General features: G+C 35.5%; 1 protein-coding gene across 2 annotated transcripts in view; it reads right to left on the reverse strand.

Annotated features, from left to right (window-relative positions):
* The window catches only part of ITPR2 (inositol 1,4,5-trisphosphate receptor type 2), a 472,751-nt gene that overhangs the window by 78,916 nt on the left and 370,096 nt on the right, over positions 1-23,739 (reverse strand). For both annotated transcript variants that reach the window (XM_038577122.1, XM_038577123.1), the window contains exons 48-50: positions 21,034-21,159; positions 9,553-9,728; positions 742-906 (exon numbers count right to left, since the gene is read on the reverse strand). In XM_038577122.1, the coding sequence (XP_038433050.1) occupies positions 742-906; positions 9,553-9,728; positions 21,034-21,159 (467 nt within the window). The remainder of the gene's footprint in view (positions 1-741; positions 907-9,552; positions 9,729-21,033; positions 21,160-23,739) is intronic.

The raw sequence follows: 23,739 nt of genomic DNA on the forward strand, positions 1-23,739 counted from the left end.
AGAGGAAATGTGAAAGTTCACTTAATGAATTAGACATGTGTAGGTAAGCTTAACAATGACACATTAAACCTGAAACTAAGACTTAAAACAACTCATTGTCTTTTTGCTAGGTTGGCAGTGCCTCTCCTCATTCTACTAAAATGACATTCTACAGTTACAATAATATTTGTTGCTGGGGCACCTGGGTGGCTCAGTGGTTGAGCATCTGCCTTTGGCTCAGGTCATGATCTCAGGGTCCTGGGATCGAGTCCCGCATCAGGCTCCCTGGAGGGACCTGCTTCTCCCTCTGTCTATGTCTCTGCTTCTCTCTGTCTGTCATGAATAAATAAATAAAATCTTTTTAAAAAACAATAATATTTGTTGTAAATAAAGCACAATGATTCCAGTGCTAAGAAAACCTATCTCCATTTTTTCCTCCTACATTCTGTTGGAGAATCTCTGAATATAAGGGGCAGTAAGGATTTGGCTGAAACCAAAAAGCAGCTGCTATATGAAGCCTGGGTCAAAGGTCAGGTCATTGGTGACTTCTCAGAGAGGAAATAAAGAATTCCACCACCTATGTGGGTTCTCAGAGGAAAAATAATAATAATTCATGATTTTCCTAGGAAATTCTCAAAATAACAAATTTGTCCTAAATGTCAGGCCCTGCTTAAAAAAAAAAATTCAAAGGAAGAAGCACAAGAAGCAGCAGCATTGTGTTATTTTTTTCAGCAGTGATTGTCCACATGGAGAAGTACTCACCAGGAAGCTATAGAAGAATTCATGGACAAAGAGGCCCAGCATGCAAACCAGAACATATGCCACGTGGTAGAGAAAGGCCATATCCAGGATGACTGCTCGGTAGCCTCGGGTGAAAGTGCCACGATTTCCCACAAAACTCACCAGAAATACGATTTTATTACAAAGCTATAGAGAGGAAAAGATTAGATTTTACTGTCTTATTTATTCCCCCAAACTCACGAAATAGCAGTCATTGACAAAACATATTATTCACAAAGTCTGTGGTTTTCTTTTATCATTTCTCTCTTGGTAACTTTTTAGCATTGCTTACAGATCTGTGTCTAAACCTAATATACCCGAAAGTTGTATCGTTTGCAGTTCCAGGAAAACAGAGGAGGATGATAAAGGGCCCTAGCTTTGTAATCGAGGTAGACCTGAATTGAAACCCTGGCTCTCTCACTACTGTTGCACAAGGTCTTGCAGCTGCTGGCTTCGATTGTTTCTCTGGAAAAATTGGAGCAAAGGGATTCTGACTTTATAGAATTCTTCAGAGGATTAAAGAATTCATAATGTACATGAAGTACTTAGTACAATGACTCTTTAGATCCTACTCATCATATTTTCCATATTAAAAGTAATATATGTAATATTCTTATTATACTGGAAACAATAGAAAAGTATCTTTTCAGAAAATATCTATCCTTGATTTTTTTATCCTAGGCCTTCTCTAATGATTATTAGATTATTGTATTATTAGATTATTGTAAACAAGTGAGCCGTTAAAAGTGATTTTTTGCATTTAAATATATAAAAATATAAATATACTTATGTCATTAGGTTAAAATAAATATGATACAGGCATATATTTTCTTTTTTTAAAGATTCATTTATTTATTTGAAAGAGAGAGAGAGAGAGCACGATCAGGAAGGGCAGAGGGAAAGGGAGAGAGAAGCCGAAGTAGACTCTGTTGGGCATGGAGACTGACTTGGGGCTCAATCTCATGACCTGAGCTGAAATCAAGAGTTGGGTGCTTAACTGACTATGTCACTCAGATGCCCCTGCATGCACATATTTTCTAAGCTCCATGTGTGGTATTGTTCAATAAACATTTTGGAATGTTTATTATGTTTGGTGCTATGTATTTATATTAAAACTATTTAAAATTCCCTTTCGTGGTGTGATTTTTGAATATAGAAATGTACACTGTGATTCTTTGGCAATAACAATGATCCGCAATGATTTCCAAAGAACACAGTTATCATAAACTTAGTGCCAGATATTTTGTTCTAGTGTCACTGCATTATTTATAAACCAAAGAGCCAGTTTTGCATCTTAGTCATCATGGAAAGAATTACAGATTTCAAATTTCAGTTCTTCTAAATTGTTCCCTGAGTTCTTCAAGTTATCTAATGGCATCAAATTTGTTTTTAGATGTCCAAATCTAACTTTAGGAAAAACATGTTGCTCTTTGCAACAGTGCTGATTTGATTTTCATATATATATTACATATATATAATTTATATATTTATATATAAATATATATCCTATCTCCTATATAAATATATATATCCTATACATATCCTATATCTCCTATATAAATATATATCCTATATCTTTAATATATAATTAAATTATATGTTATAATTTCATATATATATGAAATTACCTTATGGAGTGATTTTAAATAATGGGCAGAAGTGAAATTTGAGAGGTTGGAAAAACTTTTTCCTTCAAATTTCTGAAGTTCAAATCAATACAGATAAAATGAGAAATGGGTTAACATTGCAGGTTGTGAAGATAACCAAACCAAATCAACAATATAGAGGTTCAAACTTCCCTAAATTTTCCCCATGCTAATTAGTGATCTTCTTGGTAATCAGTGTTTTCCATTATGTCATTGTCTTGTGAATAATTTGAAAAATGTCAAGCAGAAAGTTATACTTCATTATTTAGTGTTTCATCATCACATATTTGTTATTATTATTATTTTTTAAGATTTTTATTTATTTATTCATGAGAGACAAAGAGAGAGAGAGAGAGAGAGAGAGAGAGAGAGAGGCAGAGATACAGGCAGAGGGAGAAGCAGGCTCCATGCAGGGAGCCTGATGTGGGACTCGATCCCAGGACTCCAGGATCAGGCCCTTGGCAGAAGGCAGGCACTAAACTGCTGAGACACCCAGGGATCCCCATATTTATGTTATTATTAAACATAGCTACAGTATAATGGATGTCCTTATGATTATTATACGAGAGTAAGTTTAATATTATAAAAAGTCATCATTTAAAAAAAACTCAGGAAATATAGACCAGGTGCTCAGATAAGAGTGGTATTTGACAAGAATGGTATAAACAATCATGAAAATGGTGAAATACAGAATGTCTAGGTGAAGCAATATTCAGCATTTTACTCTTTAAATTATTTTGAGTAACTATTTAAATTCAAGTTATTGGCCTTGATTCACTCACAATAGCTCATCAGTATGAAGTCGAAATAAGTAGTTCTACAAAAAATAAAGTTAAAAATTGGAATTATGACTTTTCAGAAGGATGGATGATATGTTCAAGACAGATTGTTTCTATGTTGCTTCCTGATCTCCATTTCTCTAAAATGAATCATAAAAAAATTGTGCAGCTGGGCCGCTGGGTGGCTCAGTCAGTTAGGTGGCTGCCTTTGGCTCAGATCATGATCCCGGGGTCCTGGGATGGAGCCCAGCACAGGGCTCCCTGCTCTGTAGGGAGTCTGCTTCTCCCTCTCTCCTTGCTTGTGTGCACTTTCTTTCTCATTCACTCTTTCTCTCAAATAAGTAACAAAATCTTTTTTTTTAAGTCTTTTTTTTTTAATTTTTATTTATTTATGATAGTCACAGAGAGAGAGAGAGGCGCAGAGACACAGGCAGAGGGAGAAGCAGGCTCCATGCACCGGGAGCCCGACGTGGGACTCGATCCTGGGTCTCCAGGATTGCGTCCTGGGCCGAAGGCAGGCGCCAAACCGCTGCGCCACCCAGGGATCCCCAAAATCTTTTAAAAAAAGATGAAACTCAAATGACAAACATAATAATATCATGCAGGAAAATTCGAAGTCCTATACATTCAGGAAAAGTAATACATTGAGCTCAAGTTCTCAAAAAGAGCAATACATTTCAGTTTCCAAATAATACAAAAGGAAGGACACATTTCTAACTAAAAGGTCCTCTGCCATTTTCTCATGAAAAATAAAGGTTTGCTTTCTCTGTGTCCAGGCTGAGTTTTATTTTCTTTGAGCCTTGATCTACAGCTTGGTGTTGATGGACACGTCCCTGTTCTCTTGACTAAGTCTCAAACTAGACTGGAGTTGATATTGGCATTGACATCCACATATTCCTGTAGAAATCAGAAACAAGGAAACTGTCTTTTTGTTTTGAAGTGTTAATACCAAGAACTAAATGAGAGAATACATGATTTGGGTAGGAAAGAAGCGAACACTGTGTTATCCGGCACTGTGACCTTGAAATGTATAAATTGTTTTTATAGAACACTTCTGTGAAAGCTAGGGATATTTATAGGAATGAAGAAATTACACAAACTTATTCTCCCTTTTCATGCCATGACTTACTTGATGTTGTCTAACGAGTCCTTCATTTGTCAATGCCATTATGTAGGCAATCTTTGTTTTTATGGCAAGGGTCTATGTGGGCAATGAAAAATGGAGGGCGTGGGAACTGGGCAAGGTGGTTAAAAGATGAGCCTCTTCTGATCTGGTGTTGAAAGACTTTTGAATCAGCACGCAAATAGCAATATAAATGACCATAACTGTCCTGCAATACTTTTATCTTTTTTCCATCTATTCTTCAAAATTGCCTTTCATATATGTTTTGTTGAGGATGGGGTGAATTGTGTGGTGATGGGGAGAAGAGTGGGGTACAGCATCAATGTAAGCTTTTTGTGCAGTCTTTTATTTATGTATTTAATTTTTTTATATTTCGTTTTTATTCAAATTTTAGTAAGTTAACACATACTGCAATATGAGTTTTAGGAATGGAATTTAACGCTCCATCACTTATATATAACACACAGGTCTCATCACAAAGTGCCCTCCTTAATGCCCATCATCCATTTAGCTCATCCCCCTGCCCACCTCCCCTCCAGAAGTCTTTTAAAAAGATGATTTACCAGTAGATCTTCTAAAAACAAAAGTAAAATTAATGTTAATTTTAAAATTAATATAGAGTGAATCAAGTTCATTAATTTTAATTAGGTAAATTAATTGTAAAGTATTGGTTTCATATATATTTCATAATTCATTGATATGTCTTTGCAGGAGTTTTAACAATGCAATATAATGGAAAGACACTGGAGTAGAAGTTGGGTTATTCAGGTTCAAGTCTTGGCTCTGCTACCGACTGCTTTGGTTAATCCTCCTTGTCTCTATAGGATTTTGTATACTCATTTCTAAAACGAAATGCCTAGAAATTAATTACCTTTAAGATGAATCAAAGATCTAGAATTCCATAGGCTATCTTTTAAATTTTACCATTTTATGTGATCACAGCAATTTATAGCTGTCTTTTTATTATCTTTTTTGTCTTATTTGGTTCTATGTCCCTGATCAGGAATTCCATCCCCATCTTACATTGTGTCTATGGGAAAACATGACTTATTTTCCAGAAATAATTGTAGCCAAAAAAAAAAAAAAATACTGTCTAGTATTTACCAAAAAGGAAAACTGAATTTATTGAACTACATGTTAACTATATTACTGCATTGCCATAGATATCAATCGTACTAAAATCAACGTGATTTGATTAAAAAAATCTCCATTTCAGTAGAATTACATCTTAGGCAGGATAAAGTTCTATGGTCACAGCATAAGACAAAGTTTTCAGGTCAACATTACCCTGGAAATCTTTTAAATTGCCAACAGAATAGCGTAATAAACAAGGGTGGTGTAAACTCAATTTTTCTTTAATAAATTCAACATTTCTAATTTCCCCCAGCACTAGAGCAGTTTCCTGCTACTACAACTGAATATTAGAATTAGTTAGGTGCATTCAGTGAACATATTATATGAAAAATAGGAAGTGTGTGTGTGTGTGTGTGAGACAGAGAGAGAGAGAGAGAGAGAGAGAGAGAGAGAAGGAAAGGGAGAGGGAGAGAGAGAGAAAAACAGAGAGGGGGAAAGAGAGAGAGAATATGAATGTTTTGTCTCAGGATGTATAATTGAACTTGTGTATATTATGTGAACATATGGTGGGGCTCAACCTTATAGATTAGCAGTAACATGAGCCCTCCCAGGAAACTATCTGCAGGCAAGTAACTAAGGGCATGACACTATTAAATGCTAACACTGTGGCTTATTGCTAATAGACAGCTATCTGCTAAACTCCACTGGCTTCTTGTCTTTGCAAAATGGCAAGAAGTTTCAGGGTAAGGAAACATTTCCACATTACAAATAATAGCAAGAAAGGCAAATAATTTACAAATGCCATTAAATAAATTACACACTTCCAGGCATGACTACAAAAGAGAAAAACATTGTACATAAGAAGTGTTTAGAAGATATTAAAAGATCTTCTGCAGGTGTTTACTGAATTATTTATTATGAAAAATATCTAAAAATCTAAACAATAAAAATTAATGGAATTGTTAAACATTATATAAGGTCCACATGACTGGGAATAGCCTCATTATTAGCGGTATAAAAATATTAGGTGATCTAAAATTTATGAAATATGTGTTTATATTTGCCAAAATAATATGTTAATATCCATTGCAATGTAGGCAGTGAGAAGAAAACTGTACTGGGTTATAGGATATGCTTACAACAGAGAAAAACATCTGAATTTTTTCGAAACATCTCAAAGATTAACATAATCTTTGTGACAAGACAGAGATATTAGTTGAAATCTAAACAAAATTGATTTTTAGAAACAAGTAAAAATTATAAAAATGAAGTATCATAATAAACAGAAACTGATAATACTAAATGCTCAGAACATGGATTGAGGTTTCTTTCCTTTCACTTGATTGCTTTTTCAGAAAAGCAACTTTCTACATTTGCATGACATTGTGAAAGACATGGAGTCCAGAAACAAATAACTCTCTGTAACCAAAATACAAATACTTTTATGATCATGATGCCAATGTTTCACAATTAAATTGTACTTCACATATTAGGAGCTTAATAAATGGTAGCCTTTGTTGCTATTATATCATCAGTATTTTTTTTATATCATCACTATTATTGCTCTGCTCTAAACCTTCACACTAATCTTCTCAAGAACTGGTGAGTGCAGACTAGGTTTTAACATCTTCATTTCACTGATGAGAAAAATGAAATGCAGAGGCTCGATTTGCTAATGGTCTAGAATTCTGATTCTCATTAAGGCTTAACTATCAGGTAGCTATTTTCATTTGTTTTCCTGCTTCTGATACCCATAATTTCAGCACCTATAGTTTTGCCTGCCATACAGTGCAAACTTTTAAGTATAAATTAATAAATATATTAAATCCTAGGTTACCAAAAGTAACTGATTTATGTTTTCATTTAATTTTTTCTTGCCCCTGGGAAATGGTAAGTTATGGAGAGTTTTGTAATAAGCTCATTATATCAAAAGTGAAGGTAAATAATTATTTGCTAAAACATTTTATTAATCTGGACACTATCAAAACTATAGATAAAACTATGAATTTCCTATATTATCAAAATCACAACTATTCTATCCAATTTGTTCGTTCCAAATTAAAGTTGATTATTTTCTTTGTCAAAATGTCCTGAACTGGCAAATCATAATGTACATTTCGGGGCTGTGCAAATGGATTTTCTATGCTTTGAGAGATATGAGAGTACCCACAGATTCATACAGTTAATAAGAAAGATATATTTCCATGTATATTTCTTCTCATGAAGGAATTAAAGTATAAAACTTGCCTCTTACATGAATTATTATTTCCTATGGTGGAACTATTCTCACCAAACCAGGAAGAGGTTATTTTTTATTCTGTCCCCTAAGGGGGTTAAAGAGAAATAACTCCAAATGTTTTTGGCTTCCCCAACAGACATTAAAATGTTTTTCCTTATCTCTTTATATATTCTTGAAGCTTCTGTATGGCAAAAACCACATCCTCTACTTCTTGGTATTTTCAATGTCTATCAGATAACAGAAGCTGAATAAATACTTGTTATTTCTGGCCCAACTCTATCTAGCTATTATTTCAACTTATCAAACTTGGATTCTCTCTCTGGAATTAATGTCTTATTGAGGACCAGCTGCCAGTTTATGAACATTATTTGCTTCTTCCAATAATTTGGCTCAATATTCAATGTATTTTTTAATAATAAGCTGGACTTACCAAACTCAAGTTACCTAATAGGGCTAGAAAAATTTAGATAAATACATGATGATTCCTCAATTAGCTTGGTTTCCAAAACATTCAAAGTGCAAGTTTGGTTCGTGTAAAGGGTTTTTGAATTTTTAAGTGCTAGTATTAAGTGGGAGAAAAATGAAGTTGGGAGTGAAGATGGCAGGATTATATCTATGAATGTGACAACCTCTGCCCTCAAGAAACTTAGGAATCCTATATTTGGTACTTGATAGAATTCTTTACTGATAGACCTCTTTGCATGTATAGTACACTTCCCTTTTTTAACAGTGATTGAGGAATAACCGGTAATTTGAAAGTTCTAGTCCTCTAAGAGCTATCATATACATCATGTTGAATTTTCAAAGAAGTATAATATAATAGTGGTCAGAAACACAGACTTGGTCATCCTAGTTCAGTGTTACAATTCTCAAAAGTTTGACTGGTTATTTCATTTATTCATTTTTAATAAATACTTGCCACGTATCTCACATACAAAGCACTTGTAAATACAAAGAAAATACAAAGAATACAAAGATAATTTTTCACTCATTCATTCACTCACTCATTAGCTAATTTATTTAAGAATATTTGTCGGGTACCAATGATATTCTAAGACATTGGATGATCAATCATTATCCTTAAGGGTTGTATAATATAGTAGGGGAGATAAAGTATATATGCAGATACCAGAATATAGGACACTATGTTAGAAACCCTATAAAGATATAGATAGTGCTTTAGGCATTCAGTAGACATATTAGCAATATTTATTTGTTTACCTGGATATTTTTTCTTTCATTAAGCTGATGATTTACCCTTCTCTTATTATCCCCTTATGGATATGCCATGCAGAAAGCTGTCTGGTCTATTTAAAATTTTATCTCTTGGGTCAATTATTGCTATTTGGAATAGTGCTCAGGCTTATTTATTCTCAACTTACTTAACTGAGGTTTTGAAATATGCTCCTTTGTTCTAATACTTTAAAATTTAGTGAAAAAAATATTAATCTCATCTATGCCTTCACAAATTTGTGGGTTTGGATGACATAAAAAGAGCCAAATTTCATATTTTACCATCTAGCAATCCTTTTTCTTTGGTCATTTTATAAAAAGTACTCACTTCTAAAACTCTACCGACTATAATTTAGTCTTTCTTGGGTGATTTAGAAGTCACGTTAGGATATGAGCCGTGGCTTAGAATCATTTCTGTCAGTAACTGGGTATAGGATACAGAAAGCATTAAACTGAACTGGATTAAATTGATTCAGAACTGGGTCATGCCTCAGACTTTCTTAAATATATGAAATTTTTGCTTGTCATTTTTTTTCTTTCTCTGAAATTACAAATGTACAAATTAAACTCTTGTTAATTGGAGTTCACAATAAACGAGAATTTACTATGTATACATGAATTAAAATATATAGCTACATTTTTACACTTAGTACACTGTCACTTAATTTACAAAAGGACAAAGCTAAATAAAATACTTACATTAGCTGCACCAAGAAGTATTAACGTAGGCCCAAGACCTATTGTATATATCGATCTGAGCATTATTGACACAAGAAATGGCCGAATACCCACAGGCTTGGAGAAGAAAAACAGCATAGATGTGCAGATTGCAACTGCTATCCAAAGAAGGACTGAGAACAATGGAGAAAGTGTACCTGTAAAATGTGGAAGATGTTTATTTTTACCTAGAACAAAGCTAGAAAATGTTAAAATATTTGCCACTCTACTTTATATAGCAAGTCAAACCCAAGACACTGAATTTCATAACAACCCACTCTACACGCTGTATATTTAGAGGAAATGTCTCTGAACACATTACTCATTATTACATTTCCAGAAAGTTTGTGATTATTTTCAGGATGTTTAAATACTCACTAGTTCATGTAGCTTCCATTAACTCAGAACTGTTCATCTCTCTCTCCTATGAGAGTTATATGTTAAATACTTCTGCTAGATGATCTCAACTGGGAACTTTAATTCAAAATTTATGGTTAATGACTGTTAAACATACAGTTAAATCATGGGAAACCAAGGATTTTGTCACTGAATTCATACCTTGTCTTGTTCTATTGTTATGAAGTTTCTATATCACAGATTCTTCTAAAGAATTCAGAATGTGAAATACCCAGTCTTTAATAAAACAGACACAAGCTTTTCCTGTTAAAACATACATGTGTATAAATGTATATGATGTATGTGTATATGTATGAGTGTCTGTATTGGAAAGCCAACTTAAGTCCTAAAAAAAAATGTTGAGCTTTTAAATCATCACAAAGCAAAACAAAAATCATCAGAAAACAAAGGTTCCAAATACTTAAAAAATGAACCCCATTACATCAAAATTTCTGTAGAAATTGCCCAAAAGAAGTTTAAAAATATATCTCCTTTTTTACAAAAATTCATTGATGTTTACACTGACTGTAGATTCAAGGAATCCCCGGTTGAAGGTCATGTGGGGCTGTATTTGCAGAAGTAAAGTAAGGGGCAACATTCTTGGGCTGATTATATCAGCTATAGGACCTCAAACACATGCCTATTGGCTAATGAAGTCACAGGGGAAACAACAAAATGGAGATTTTCCACTAGTTATTTCTTTTGGCCAGTTTTTATTATTTATAAAATTCACTTCTGCATGCAAACTACCACAAGTGCTTTGGTGTGTAGCATTTCTGTATTATCATTGAAATCCTGGGATTATCTGAATTCCTTTATCGAATTCTGTGTAAGCCTTTAGTTCATAGTGAGTGCTAATAGATCAAAAGTAGGTAGGAAGAACCTGTCAGACATTAAAAAACAAAACAAAACAAGTCAGGTAGCAAACAGCATTAGCTTAGATATGTTTATTTTTGCAATGTTTGTTCTTATGTTGTCTCAAGCAAAGTGATGAAAGACCATTGGGGAGAGATCTGATCTAACTCCTTTACCAAATTTATTCATTTATTTATATATTTATTCATTTATTCATTTGTGAGAGAAAGAGGGAGAGAGAGGGGGAGCATGGCAAGGTGAGGAGCTGATGTGGGGCTCCGTCTCAGGACCTTGAGATCGTGACCTGAGCTGAAGTCAGATTCTTAAGCAACTGAGCCACCCAGGAGCCCCACTCGCTCACCAAATTTATGCCCTGATGATTTTGGGGATGGAGAAAGAAAAGGAATACATTTCTCTAGAAATTACCTTAATTCCCATCCTCTGACAATGCTAACAAAATGGGTACCCAACTCATGTTTATTACAATGTTGGTTTACAAGCACTTTGTGTCTACCAAAACATAGCCTGACCACCAACTGCCCTGACTTCACAGATCTCAAAGAGCCATGGAGAGAATAAGACCGTCGACTTTCTCTCATGCTTATTTGGATGCCATCACAATGTAAACTTTAAGAGTGAGGATCATCTCTGGACCTATTGTATGTGGCATGTAGCAACAAGTAAATACTTACAGATCAAATGAATAAACAAAAACATAATCTGTGAGCTCATTTTGAGTAAATATCTAAACCTCCAGTTATAAATTCATCAACTTGTAGAGGTTCACTCTTAAGTTTACTAAAACTTCCAGCACCTGCACATTTAATGACTTTTAGCCAGTCATTGGACTCTTCAGTATAGAATTACAAGCAGTGTCTTGGTGTGATGTTATTTTACAAGTCCTAGCATTGACACTGATAGTTATACGGCTCATTGTTATTAATGCCTAATAAGCTAACCACATCTTGACTATTCTTTCCTAGGCAATATTTGGCTTGCCAAGATTTCCCCTAAATTATAACCATGCATTTAAAGTTGGGCACTTGATCCCTTTGTAGAAAGAACTCAAAGATCATCTAATATTGTACCTTGCATGTAGTTTAATGCTAAATACGTATTTGTGAAATTAATAAACTTAAAAGTTATTTAAAATGACTATTGACAAATATTCCCAATTGTCAGTTGTCAATAATTTATAAACATTTTCTAAAAGAATGGTCACATTGATTTTTAGCTGAAGACCTAATGTCAAAAACAAAACACTGAAACTCTGATAAACTCTAAAGAAGAGAGTATGGTTTGTCAAACCAGTTTTTACCTACCAAGGATGGGAGAGGGGACTCTTTCTAATACTTTATATTTGTATCTATTTTCTATAATAAGCATTGTTACTTTAATAATGGAAAAATTTTTTAGAATTCGCTCTACATATTTTCAAATCTCAGAAGGTATGAAATTTGTCCTTTATGGAAGAAAATTCAAACAGCAAATTTGGAGACCTTGGTTCAATTCATATAATGGAACTCTCCTATCCACCTCCCATGACTTGTTTATAGTTCACTGTACAGAACATGGTGCTTCCTACCTTCTCTCCATTTTTTTTGCCTCCCATGTAACCTCCTAAGACTTCCTTCTTTCCCCTACCTCAATCCAGCTAAAGTAGACATCCATCCATAAATCCATGGATAGTCTTTACTATATTGTGCCTTACTCATTTCTTCCTCTCTTAACTAGATCATGCACTCTTTGAAAACAAGGACAGCTCTACTAGCTTCTATGTCTCTAGGGCCTCATACAGTGCCTGGCACATCACCACACTTCATCAATGGTTGTTATTAAGTTGAATGAATTTAAATCACCTTGAAGAACTTAATTTTCTTTAACACAAAGCACTTGAGGGAAAAAAAGAATTGCACTCTAAATTTGAACCTGATTAAAAAAAAAGTCATATGCTCTCTGGATATAAAAAATTCACATGGCAGCAATTTTCTGCACTTTGCCAAACTGGGCAGGGACAGTTGGCATGGCAAATGTTCAACTTCTGAATGGACGTCTAGGATGTTCTCTAGCAGCTAAAACCACCGTAACTTCATTCTTCAACTTTGGGCAACAAGTTTCCTTTTTAGAGAAGCATATGTTAAATAAATAAACTGATCAACCAAACAAAGAAACCCAAACCCAAACCTATAGCCACACAAATAAACCCTGCATTCCTGAATAAATGAGGAATGAGCTCACTCCCTTGGGAAACCTGGCATCAGTGGCCAGTGATTCCTGGTGGGAAATGACCAATCAGAATCAATCCATATCATTGGGAAAGGTCAAGGGGTGGGGGGGGGACAGCTTCCCTTCCAAAACTGGTAAAGAAGAAATGAGAAGAGGGCAAAACATATTTAGAATGGCCTAAAAAGTGTTGTGCATGAACTTTTTTCATTATTACATCTAACTATGAGTTTCCTAGAGCCCAGGTATCAGGTTGAATTGTGTGGGATAAAGGAGAGGCCAACTGGAACTGCCCTCAAGAGTTGACAGCCTCAGGCCAAGAGGTCCTCCATTTCCCAAAGGTCAGTAGTGCTCTTTCTTTGGGTGTACCAGGCCTTTCAGTTGCCCTGAGGGGCCTTCCTTGGCACCTCCCTACTGTTCAGGCTCTCAGGAGCTAGTCCAGCTGCCTTTCCAACCAAAGCAGAAGCCACACATTCCTGTCAGGTGCCCTCTACAGGACAACATAATCAGGAAAGGCAGTGAGGGGATTGTTATGGCACTGAATTAGTTAGCCAGGGAAGGGGAAATGTGAGTGATGAAAAGGAAGGAACACTAGGAAATGTTGGAGAATCTGCTTCTGCTCCCAGAATGTGCCTGAGATGGACTGAGGTCAGGGTTTCAGCCTTCTGCTTGGGCCTGTAGCTTACACTGCAGTCTCTTCAGAATGCCCGAAGCCTCTTTTCCTCTCACAGACTGCAGACCAGTCTAGGGAAGTCTATGGGAAAGCTGTATTTAGTGAAAGGAAAAAAAAGAATTTCTTTGTTTTCAATGTTTGAAGATTGTCGTTGCTATTCTCCCTTGTTCCTGAATCCTTTTTTAAAAAAATATTTTATTGTTTTTATTCATGAGAGACACACAGAGAAAGAGAGAGAGAGAGAGAGGCAGAGAGGGTAGCAGGCTCCACGCAGGGAGCCTGACCTGGGACGTGATCCTGGTTCTCCAGGATCACGTCCCAGGGTGAAGGTGGCGCTAAACCACTGGGCCACCGGGCTGCCCCCCTGTTCTTGAATCCTATACAGATCCTCAACCACATTTAAAGCAATATATTTACACGAAACTAAGGTGTTATGAATAAAAAACAGCTGCATAATGTTTTTCCTCAACAAAAAAAGAAAAAGAAAAAAAAAGAAAAAGGCAAACTGAGCTCTTCAAAGCCTGGCAATGAAAGACAACCATCTACAGTGGGGGTCGGGGAGGGAGTGTGCTACAAGCTGATGCTCTGAAAATCACCTTCTCCTCAAGTATCTCCTTTTAGTTATTAAATGACGCTATTCTGGTCAAAAGGAGACAATGCTCTCTCAGTCAATATTACAACCCAACAGTGAACCAGATCTAAGTAATTTCCAGCTTCTGTGTGATCAGGCTGGAAAATGTGCCTGGAGAAAGCGTACGCAGCCCAAAGCCTCTGCCAATCCCTCTGTCCTCACTGCCACAGTGGCCACAGACTACAGGAGCAGCCTGTAGTACTGGGGTTGAAAAGGTGGCTCATTCTGACCAAATTTTTTTTTTTTTGGCCAAGGATTTACCGGGTGATTTCATGATTAACATCTATATCCAGAATCCAGGACTTTAAGGTTGGACAGAATCATCAAATTTATTTATTCCTTCTTTTTTAACTTCTCATTTCAAAACACTTTCAGATTTACGTAAGAGTTGCAAATATAATGCAAAGTTACTATATACCCCTCACCTGTATTCCACCTTACATAACCACATTATAATGATCAATATCAAGAAAGTAGTATGATACGCTATTTTTATCTTTTCTAAAATTGAAGTAGAATTAATATGCAGCATTATATTAGTTTCAGATGAACAACGTGATGATTCAACAATTTTATACACTGCTCAGTGCTCATCAATGTTCATAGCAGCAATGTCCACAATAGCCAAACTGTGGAAGGAGCCTCGGTGTCCATTGAAAGATGAATGGATAAAGAAGATGTGGTCTATGTATATGATGGAATATTCCTCAGCCATTAGAAACGACAAATACCCACCATTTGCTTCAACGTGGATGGAACTGGAGGGTATTATGCTGAGTGAAGTAAGTCAATCGGAGAAGGACAAACATTATATGGTCTCATTCATTTGGGGAATATAAATAATAGTGAAAGGGATTATAGGGGAAAGGAGAGAAGATGAGTGGGAAATATCAGAGAGGGTGACAAAACATGAGAGACTCCTAACTCTGGGAGATGAACAAAGGGTAGTGGAAGGGGAGGTGGGCGGGGGGATGTGGTGATTGGGTGACGGGCACTGAGGGGGGCACTTGACGGGATGAGCACTGGGTGATATGCTATATGTTGGCAGATCAAACTCCAATAAAAATAATAAATAAATAAACAAAAAAACAACAAAAAATATAAGTGTACTTATCTTAATCTCCTTGATCTATTTCATTCATCCCTCCCCCTGCCCCCCGCCTCCACCCTCCTGCCCTCTGGCAGCCACCAGTTTGTTCTTATTTAAAGATGTGGTTTTTGGGGGCAGGGGCACCTGGGTGGCTCAGTCGATTAAGTGTCCAAGCCTTAATTTTGGCTCAGGTCATGATCTCAGGGTTGTGAGATCAATCGAGCCCCAACCTGGCTCGGTGCTCAGCAGGAAGTCTGCTTAAGATTCTTTCTCTCCCTCTGCTCCTGCCCCATTCCCCCACTGCACACACACTCTCTCAAATAAATACATCGTTTTAGAAAAAGAGGCTGTCTTTTTGTCTTTTTTCCTTCATGTGTTCATTTATTTTGTTTCTTAAATTCCGCATATGAGTGAAATCATACTGTATTTGTCTTTCTCTGACTTATTTCACTTATCCATTCATCTATGGATGGACACTTGCGATGCTTCCATATCTTGATTTTGGCTATTGCAAATAATGCTGAAATAAACATAGGGGTGCATATATCTTTTCAAATTAGTGTGTTCCTTTTCTCAGGATGAATACTCAGTAAATTACTGGATCATATGGTAACTCTATTTTTAATTTTTTAAGGAACTTCCACACTATTTTCCACAGTGGCTACACCAATTTGCATTCCCACCAACAGTGCACAAGGGTTCCTTTTTCTCCACATCCTTGCCAGCACTTGCTACTTCTTGTGGTTTGGATTTTAGCCATTCTCACAGGTGTAAAATGATATCTCATTGTGGTTTTAATTTGCATTTCCCTGATGATTAGTAATGTTCAGTATCTTTTCATATGTCTGTTGGCCATCTGGATATCTTCCTTGGAAAAATATATATTCACATCCTTGCCCATTTTTTAACTGGATTGGGTTTTTTTGGTGTGGAGTTGTTCATATATTTTGATATATAAATAAAAATATTTTGAGTTTTTATATATTTGGGATATTAACCCCTTTGGATATACATATCATTTGCAAATATCTTCTCCTATTCAGTAGGTTGTTGATGGTTTCCTTTAGCTATGTAAAAGCTTTTTATTTTGGAGTAGTCTCAATAGTTTAATTTTGTTTTTGTTTTCCTTGCCTGAGGATACATTTCTGGAAAAATGTTTCAATGGCCGGTATCAAAGGAATTACTGCCTATATTTTCTTCTAGGAGTGTTAGATCTCACATTTAGATCTTTAATTAATTTTGGGTTTTTTTTGTGTGTGTATAGTATAAGAAAGTGGTCCAGTTTTATTCTTTTGCAAGTAGTTGGCCAGTTTTCCCAGGACCATTTGTTGAAGAGATTTTCTTTTCTTTTTCCCACTGCATATTTTTGCCTCCTTTGTCAAGGACTAATTGACCGTAAAAGTGTGGGCTTATTTCTGAGCTCTCTTTTCTGTTCCATCTATCTATGTGTCTTCCTTTTGTGCCAGTACCATACTGTTTTGATTATACAGCTTTGTAGTATAACTTGAAATCTGGGATTGTGATACCTTCATTTTTGTGCTTCTTTCTCAAGACTGCTTTGGCTCTTCAGGATCTTCTCGTGGTCCCATACAAATTTTAGGATTATTTGTTCTAGTTCTGTGAAATATGATGTTGGTATTTTTTTTTAAGATTTATTTATTTGAGGGATCCCTGGGTGGCGCAGTGGTTTGGCGCCTGCCTTTGGCCCAGGGCACGATCCTGGAGACCCGGGATCGAGTCCCGCGTCGGGCTCCCGGTGCATGGAGCCTGCTTCTCCCTCTGCCTCTCTCTCTCTCTCTCTCTCTCTCTGTGTGACTATCATAAATAAATAAAAATTAAAAAAAATATTTATTTATTTGAGAGAGAGAGCAAGAGAAAGAGAGACAAAGAGAGCACACGGGGGGGGGGGTGGGGGAGAAGCAGACTCCCTGCTGAGCAGAGAGCGCAATGTGGGGCTCAACACCAGAACCTTGAGATCATGACCTAAGTCAAAGGCAGAGCTTAACTGACTGAATCACCTAGGCTCTGATGTTGGTATTTTGATAGGGCTGCTTTAAATCTGCAGATTGCTTTGGGCAGTATTGACATTTTAACAATATTGTTTCTTTCGATCTGTGAGCACGGAATATCTTTCCATTTTTTTGTGTCATCTTCAATTTCTTTTATCAGTGTTTTATACCTTTCAGAGAGTGCAGGTCTTTCACCTCCTTGGTTAAGTTTATTCCTACATGTTTTATTATGATACATCACTTTTACCTAGTCTATAGGTCTTATTCAAAGTTCATCAATTCCCCAATTAATATCCTTTTTCTTACCAGGGTCACATAGTGCATCAGTTGTCATGTTTCTTTAATTTCTTTTACTTTGAACCATTCCTCTATTGTTATCTTTTCATAAGCCAAATGATTACTGACCAATTATTTTGAAAAATGTCCTTCATTTTGAGTTTGTTGTCTAAAATTTCCTCAATTTACATATTTTTGGTACATGATACCATCCTCATGTCAGTGTATCATATCAAGAGGCACTCAATGTTGCTGTGTCTCATTACTGGTACATTAACGTTGATCACTTAAAGTGATTTATCCATATTATGATTACTACTTACCCTCTTGTAATTAGTAAGTATGTTGGGTGAAATACTTTGAAACTATATCAATATCCTGTTTCTCATTATACTTTTTCATCTAACATTCACCTATTAATTTTAGCATCCACTGATGATTCTTAACTACGTGCTGTTTGCCAAATGGTGATGTTCTATTTCCATCATTCCTTCTATATTTATTAATCAGAATACTATTGTAAGGAGGAGGTTTCTCCTCTCACAACACATATGGGCTCCTGGATTCTTATTTTTTTGTATGTGTTCTTTTGTATTATTGTCAATACTTACTGTTTTCTCAAAATTTCTGCAGATGTCACTGGGAGGTCTTTCAAGTTGGGTCTTGTGTTCTTTGACATGTCTCCATCATTTTTTAGTACTTTTTGGAAGGAATGTTAATGCTCAACTAATCCACCTTTAAATCACCTCAAAGTGCTCCTGGCAAGCAGTCATTCAAACTTTGACAAAATCCAGCATTAGAGAACTTCAGACAGTTCTGATATCCAAGTATGCTTCTTAGTTTTGACTTTGTTTTCTCAGTCTTCCTAGCTATGCATAGTGTACAACTGAAGGTTAGAGACTGAGCTAATCCTGGCTAAAATTTTAACTGTATTCATAGACTTGAAAATGAATAACTCATCTGAACTGTAATTAGATTACCTAAACATGACTTTGGGATTCCATATTGCCAAAATGGCCGCTCATGCCTTCTCTTCTCTCTTAGAGCCAGCGCCTCCCACCCAACGCACATACCTAAGATTGAGCCTCCATCTTGGTTATTACTGTTAGTCCTATTTCTCTCTGATGCTGCAGGCTTACTCCAAACCCTACTACATGTGTGGTTTCAAGGGCTTGCTCAATGAGCAGCTGCATCAGCAATACTTCAGAAGCTTGTTAAAAAAATACATATTTATGGACATATCAACTCCTGAATTATTGGGAAAATCTTCTCGAGCCTCAGATCTTCATCCATAAAGATGAAGTGCTTACTTTATAGGATTGTCAGGAAGAGTAAATGAAATTATGTATGGGAAGTGCTTAGCATTCTGCTTGACCCAATCTAAATGGTCAACAATATCAGCTGCTGTTATTACTATCAATATTACTACTGTGACTGTTACTAGACAAATATCAAAAGTGTATCAGGTGTTTTACTTTCTCCTGAATGAGTAAAAGGTAAATGTCTAGAGGGGTGGCATTACCCATACCATTATAGTTCACGTACAATAGGTGGCAGCAGAGGCTATATACATTGGCTCTAGTGGTCAAGTAAGGGATATCATGGAATGGAACTCAGAAAAAATTATATTCTGTATGAAGATTTGTTCTCTTCCTATCATCTATATGCTTCCAACCCAATTATCTATGTAGTAAATTGTTGGATTGGAAACAAAAGAGTTAACCTTCTACTCTAAGATCTACCATTTGTTAGCCCCTCTTGGATTCCATCTCTTTATCTGTCAAATGAGGATTTGATATTAGATGATCTCCAGAATTGCTTCCATATCTAAGACTTTATGCTTCTATTAGCTGGGACTCTACAATTTACTCTTAACGTCCTGGCACAGATGATACTAATTTATCATTTCATGCTGGACTTCTCTCCTTACAAGAGTTACATTCTTCTGTGCCAAGAGGGCTATCATCACTAAATAAGACTAAACACAGTGAAAAGAAAGCTGTTTCCACTTCCTGCTGTATCTGCAACTTCCCACAATGGATGGCCAAATATTTTCTGTTTTCATTTGCTCTTTAACTCATCACACAACTCTTCCACTGCCTAGTATTCTTCTTTCAGCACTTGGCATGCCTTCTACAAAATCAAACTTTTTTATAACCATTCATATTATACCTAAAGATTAAGACTTTTGATGTCTATTACCTGTAATGGAGCTTTGAAATAGCAAATGGCTCCTGGACTCCTATTTCCCTTCATGCTCACCTCTAGTTCATCGGAAACAGGCTTAAATACCTATTGTTCTCATCATACTATCATTTTCACTGGGCTTCCCTCTGTCGTATTAATATTGACTTTGTAATGACAGTGACATCAACAATAAGAAAGCTTCACAGAATGCATACCAGGCACTATTCTAAATGCTTTACCTATAGAGTATTTCCTTAAATTCTTAAAACAGTCCTACAGGTGAGATACGAAAGCAATTTGTGATTCAAGTTTGCTGATGTGTTTCATCTTTTCCTTCAAATCATTCTTGCCACTCACATTTTGAAGGTACTTACCAGATTGTATACCAAGGCTGTAATATATTTTCCCATGCACTTTGCCAGACTTAAAAAAAAACTTGATTCCCATGGTCCCACCCTTTAGCATATTTCACCTTTACTTCTCATTTCACTTAAAATGGGACAGTTTCTCTTCTTTGCTTTTGTAAAACTTCATTTATTATTATAGTAATATTAATTTCAGTCAGTCACCCATGTAGAGACTCTTAGATTGGAAACAAGAATTAGCTTTCTAATCTAAGATCTAAGATATTCTCTATGATCATATTCTGTCCTATGCTGTACATTAAAAAATTTTTTTTCAGAGTCTACTTGTGCTCGTTATAAAAACCTTAGATAAGACAGGAAGCAAGGAAGAGGGAATATAAACTCCACTATTTAAGGTAACACACTAAATATTTTGGCACTTCTCATTTTCTTATTTTGAGAAACCATATTAAAAATGCTTTCAGTAATATTAATCAGGTAGATATAATAATTATTGTTCATTGCCTTGTCGGCCAGTATAGCATATACTAATAGCTCTTCTGTATATGACCTTTTTGAAAACTAACATTTCTCTTGACCAGTTTCCTGACTAAATCTACTTATCACCATTCTCTACTTTAATGATTACAGAAAAATTTATTTTACAAGAATTACATTATTTTTATTTTGAAGCTCTATATAGCCAAGGAATGTATTATCAAGAGTATTGTTTTTAGAACTTTAAAATATTTATCATTTAAAGAAAAACAAGCACTTGCCTTCATCTCCATCATCCCCAAATGGGTAGAAAAGAGCAACAGCTAAGTTGATGAACACAGCCAAGTTGAAGGATATGCTCCCCCAGAGGGATATGTGCCTTGAGAACCAGAACAGTGCAGGGTTATCTAGTAAGCAAAAAGTTGTAATGGGACAAAAAAGAATAATTAATTTTGGTTTCAACATATGAACGCTACTGAAATAACATTTTACCAAATGTGTTTTTGTAAGGTAGTATAAAAGCATATTTAGATAAATATTCAAAACGACTTAAGAAAGTTTATATAATCAATACCATAAGGAAGTTTTCTATTTGATTCCTTCATTCCTTTTTTTTTTTTTTGAGGAAAAAATATATTTTCTTTTTCTTTTTTTTATTTAAACTTAATTAACATATAGTGTATTATTAATTTCAGAGGTAGAGTTCAGTGATTCATCGGTTGTATATAACACTCAGTGGTCTTTAATTATATCACATGCTCTCCTTAATACTCATCACTCAGTTACTCCTTTCCCCTACCTTCTCCAGCAGCCCTCAGTTTGTTTCCTAGAGTTAAGAGTCTTATGGTTTGTCTCTCTCTCTGATTTCATCTTGTTTTAATTTCCTCATCAATTCCTTCTTTATTCTTTAGCCGATTTACACCTAAGCCATGGTTAAAAGATGACTAATTTTGCAATTGCTAACCATGGTCAGAAAAAGTGATTCTGTAATAATTCTCTCTAATACATCCCTAGGCTGATTAGGGGAAAGACAGATTAGTGGCTGCCTGGTGCCCTCCTTAATAAAATAGTATATATCATCTTGTAATCCAGTAATATTGATAAATTGGTACCACTCCCATTCTTTACAGTCAAATAAAAAGCCCAAGCCAAATACATGTCTGACAAAAATTCCTACAACCCAGTCAGTTACCTGAAATTCTGAAACTTAACAGCACAGCATAGAATTGCTTACTGGGAACCAGTGATTTATGATATCTTAAGTTTTAAACCTTAATGTTTCCTAAGCACTTGGGTTTGTAACAGCAGAAAAAATGTGAAAGATACAATAGTACTAAGTAGGAGAGGCTTTACTGAATATTTTCAGAAAAGAGAGTCCATTCCATATTTGTCTTCAGAAATGAATTAGTAAATTCATGTACTGAACATAGTTGATGCTAACCAAAAATCGGTTCTTTCTACCTCCTCTAAACAATTGAATAGATATTCAATGCATACAGATTTGACTACATGACTTTTCCAGGTCTTGTCCATTCTTAACTTTTACTATCTAAACAGTAGATAAAATATTGGAGTTACTTGAGGGGGAAAGGCACATCAAATTTCAAATAGAAATGATAAACTTTTCCAATTATGTTCTGTGAATTCCAATCTGGGATCTTCTGCTTACTTCTAAACTGCACTTCCCTTCAGTATGTTATTTTCCTTCTCTTAGAATGAAGCATCCAACAAAGGAATAGGCTGTGATTTGCCATGGTGTTTAGTTGACTAATGTATGTTACATTGTAAACATCTGCATCTCCATCATTTCTGAATTAGGGGTCTTCATTTTAAAAAGCAGAACATTAAAACAAAATTATAAGATGATGCATATATGTGTAGTATATCCATCTAATGAATTAGTTCTATGTATAACTCCTAGTAAGTTGCTTCCAAATTTTAAATGTAAGATGTACATTGGAAATTATTTTAAGATTTGTTTTCTAGTAAATGCTAAGATATTTATTCAAAAAAGAACAAATCCCACAAGCACTAGTTCCTTATTCAACTTACTTTTGACTAGGATAAAATGTGTGCTTTTCAAATGTCCCAATTAAAACTATTGAGTCTTCAAATATGTATTCTGGGCGCTCAAAATTTTCCCTGAATTCCGTAAGGTGCAACATGGCAAAATGCTAAGGGAGAGTCATTTCTTAATTTTTTTTGAATATTCTGATAAGAAAGCCTAACAATGCACACCACAATCTTCTACCCAAAGATGGTGTGTCTGAAGCTCCACTCAAATTCATAAACCACACTCATTAAAGTTTCTAGAAAACTAGAAGCAATGTTGAATAGAGGTACTGAGAACAGAGGCCTGCTTGCCTGGGAAACTTCCCCCCAAAATCGAAAAGATCTAATCAAGACTTTCTCCCTACTCATGATATGCCTTATCTGGGAAAGTAAATTTTAATAACTTTAAATTTTTAAAGTTTGAAAACAGTATTTCCAAGTAGACTTGATCCCTGAGGTGTAAATAATGGGAGCATCATACTACTTTCTTTTTAAACATCATACTAATTTTTAACAGTAAAGTTGTAACATTGCTTTATGTGAATAGAAATGTCACAGAATTTTTAGTCTGATTTGATGAGGTAAAGATATGTTGAAAGAATGACTTTCAAGAAAACATTCAACCGTCTACCCACGTGTAAGATCATAAGACAAGAGAGAGCAAGTGTGCTAGTGCTTATGTCTCTCCATCCCATTCACTGATTGTTAAGGCCAGTCAGAACCTATTCAAGGCCTGTAAACCTGCAGCTGTTCAGCAGTTGAAACACACAGCTGCAACCTTGCATTTCATAATGTTTATAAAACTATACGATCAGTACTAAAAGATGATCTAATTAGTCTTCTGTTTTTATTAAGCCACAGGTGTCTCAGCTCCCACCCAGATGTAGACTGAGCTTACCTTCTTAAGCCTACAAGTGACTTCAGTAACATCAGAT

Source organism: Canis lupus, chromosome 27 (genome assembly GCF_011100685.1).
Source record: "Canis lupus familiaris isolate Mischka breed German Shepherd chromosome 27, alternate assembly UU_Cfam_GSD_1.0, whole genome shotgun sequence".
Classification (NCBI taxonomy): Eukaryota; Metazoa; Chordata; class Mammalia; order Carnivora; family Canidae; genus Canis; species Canis lupus.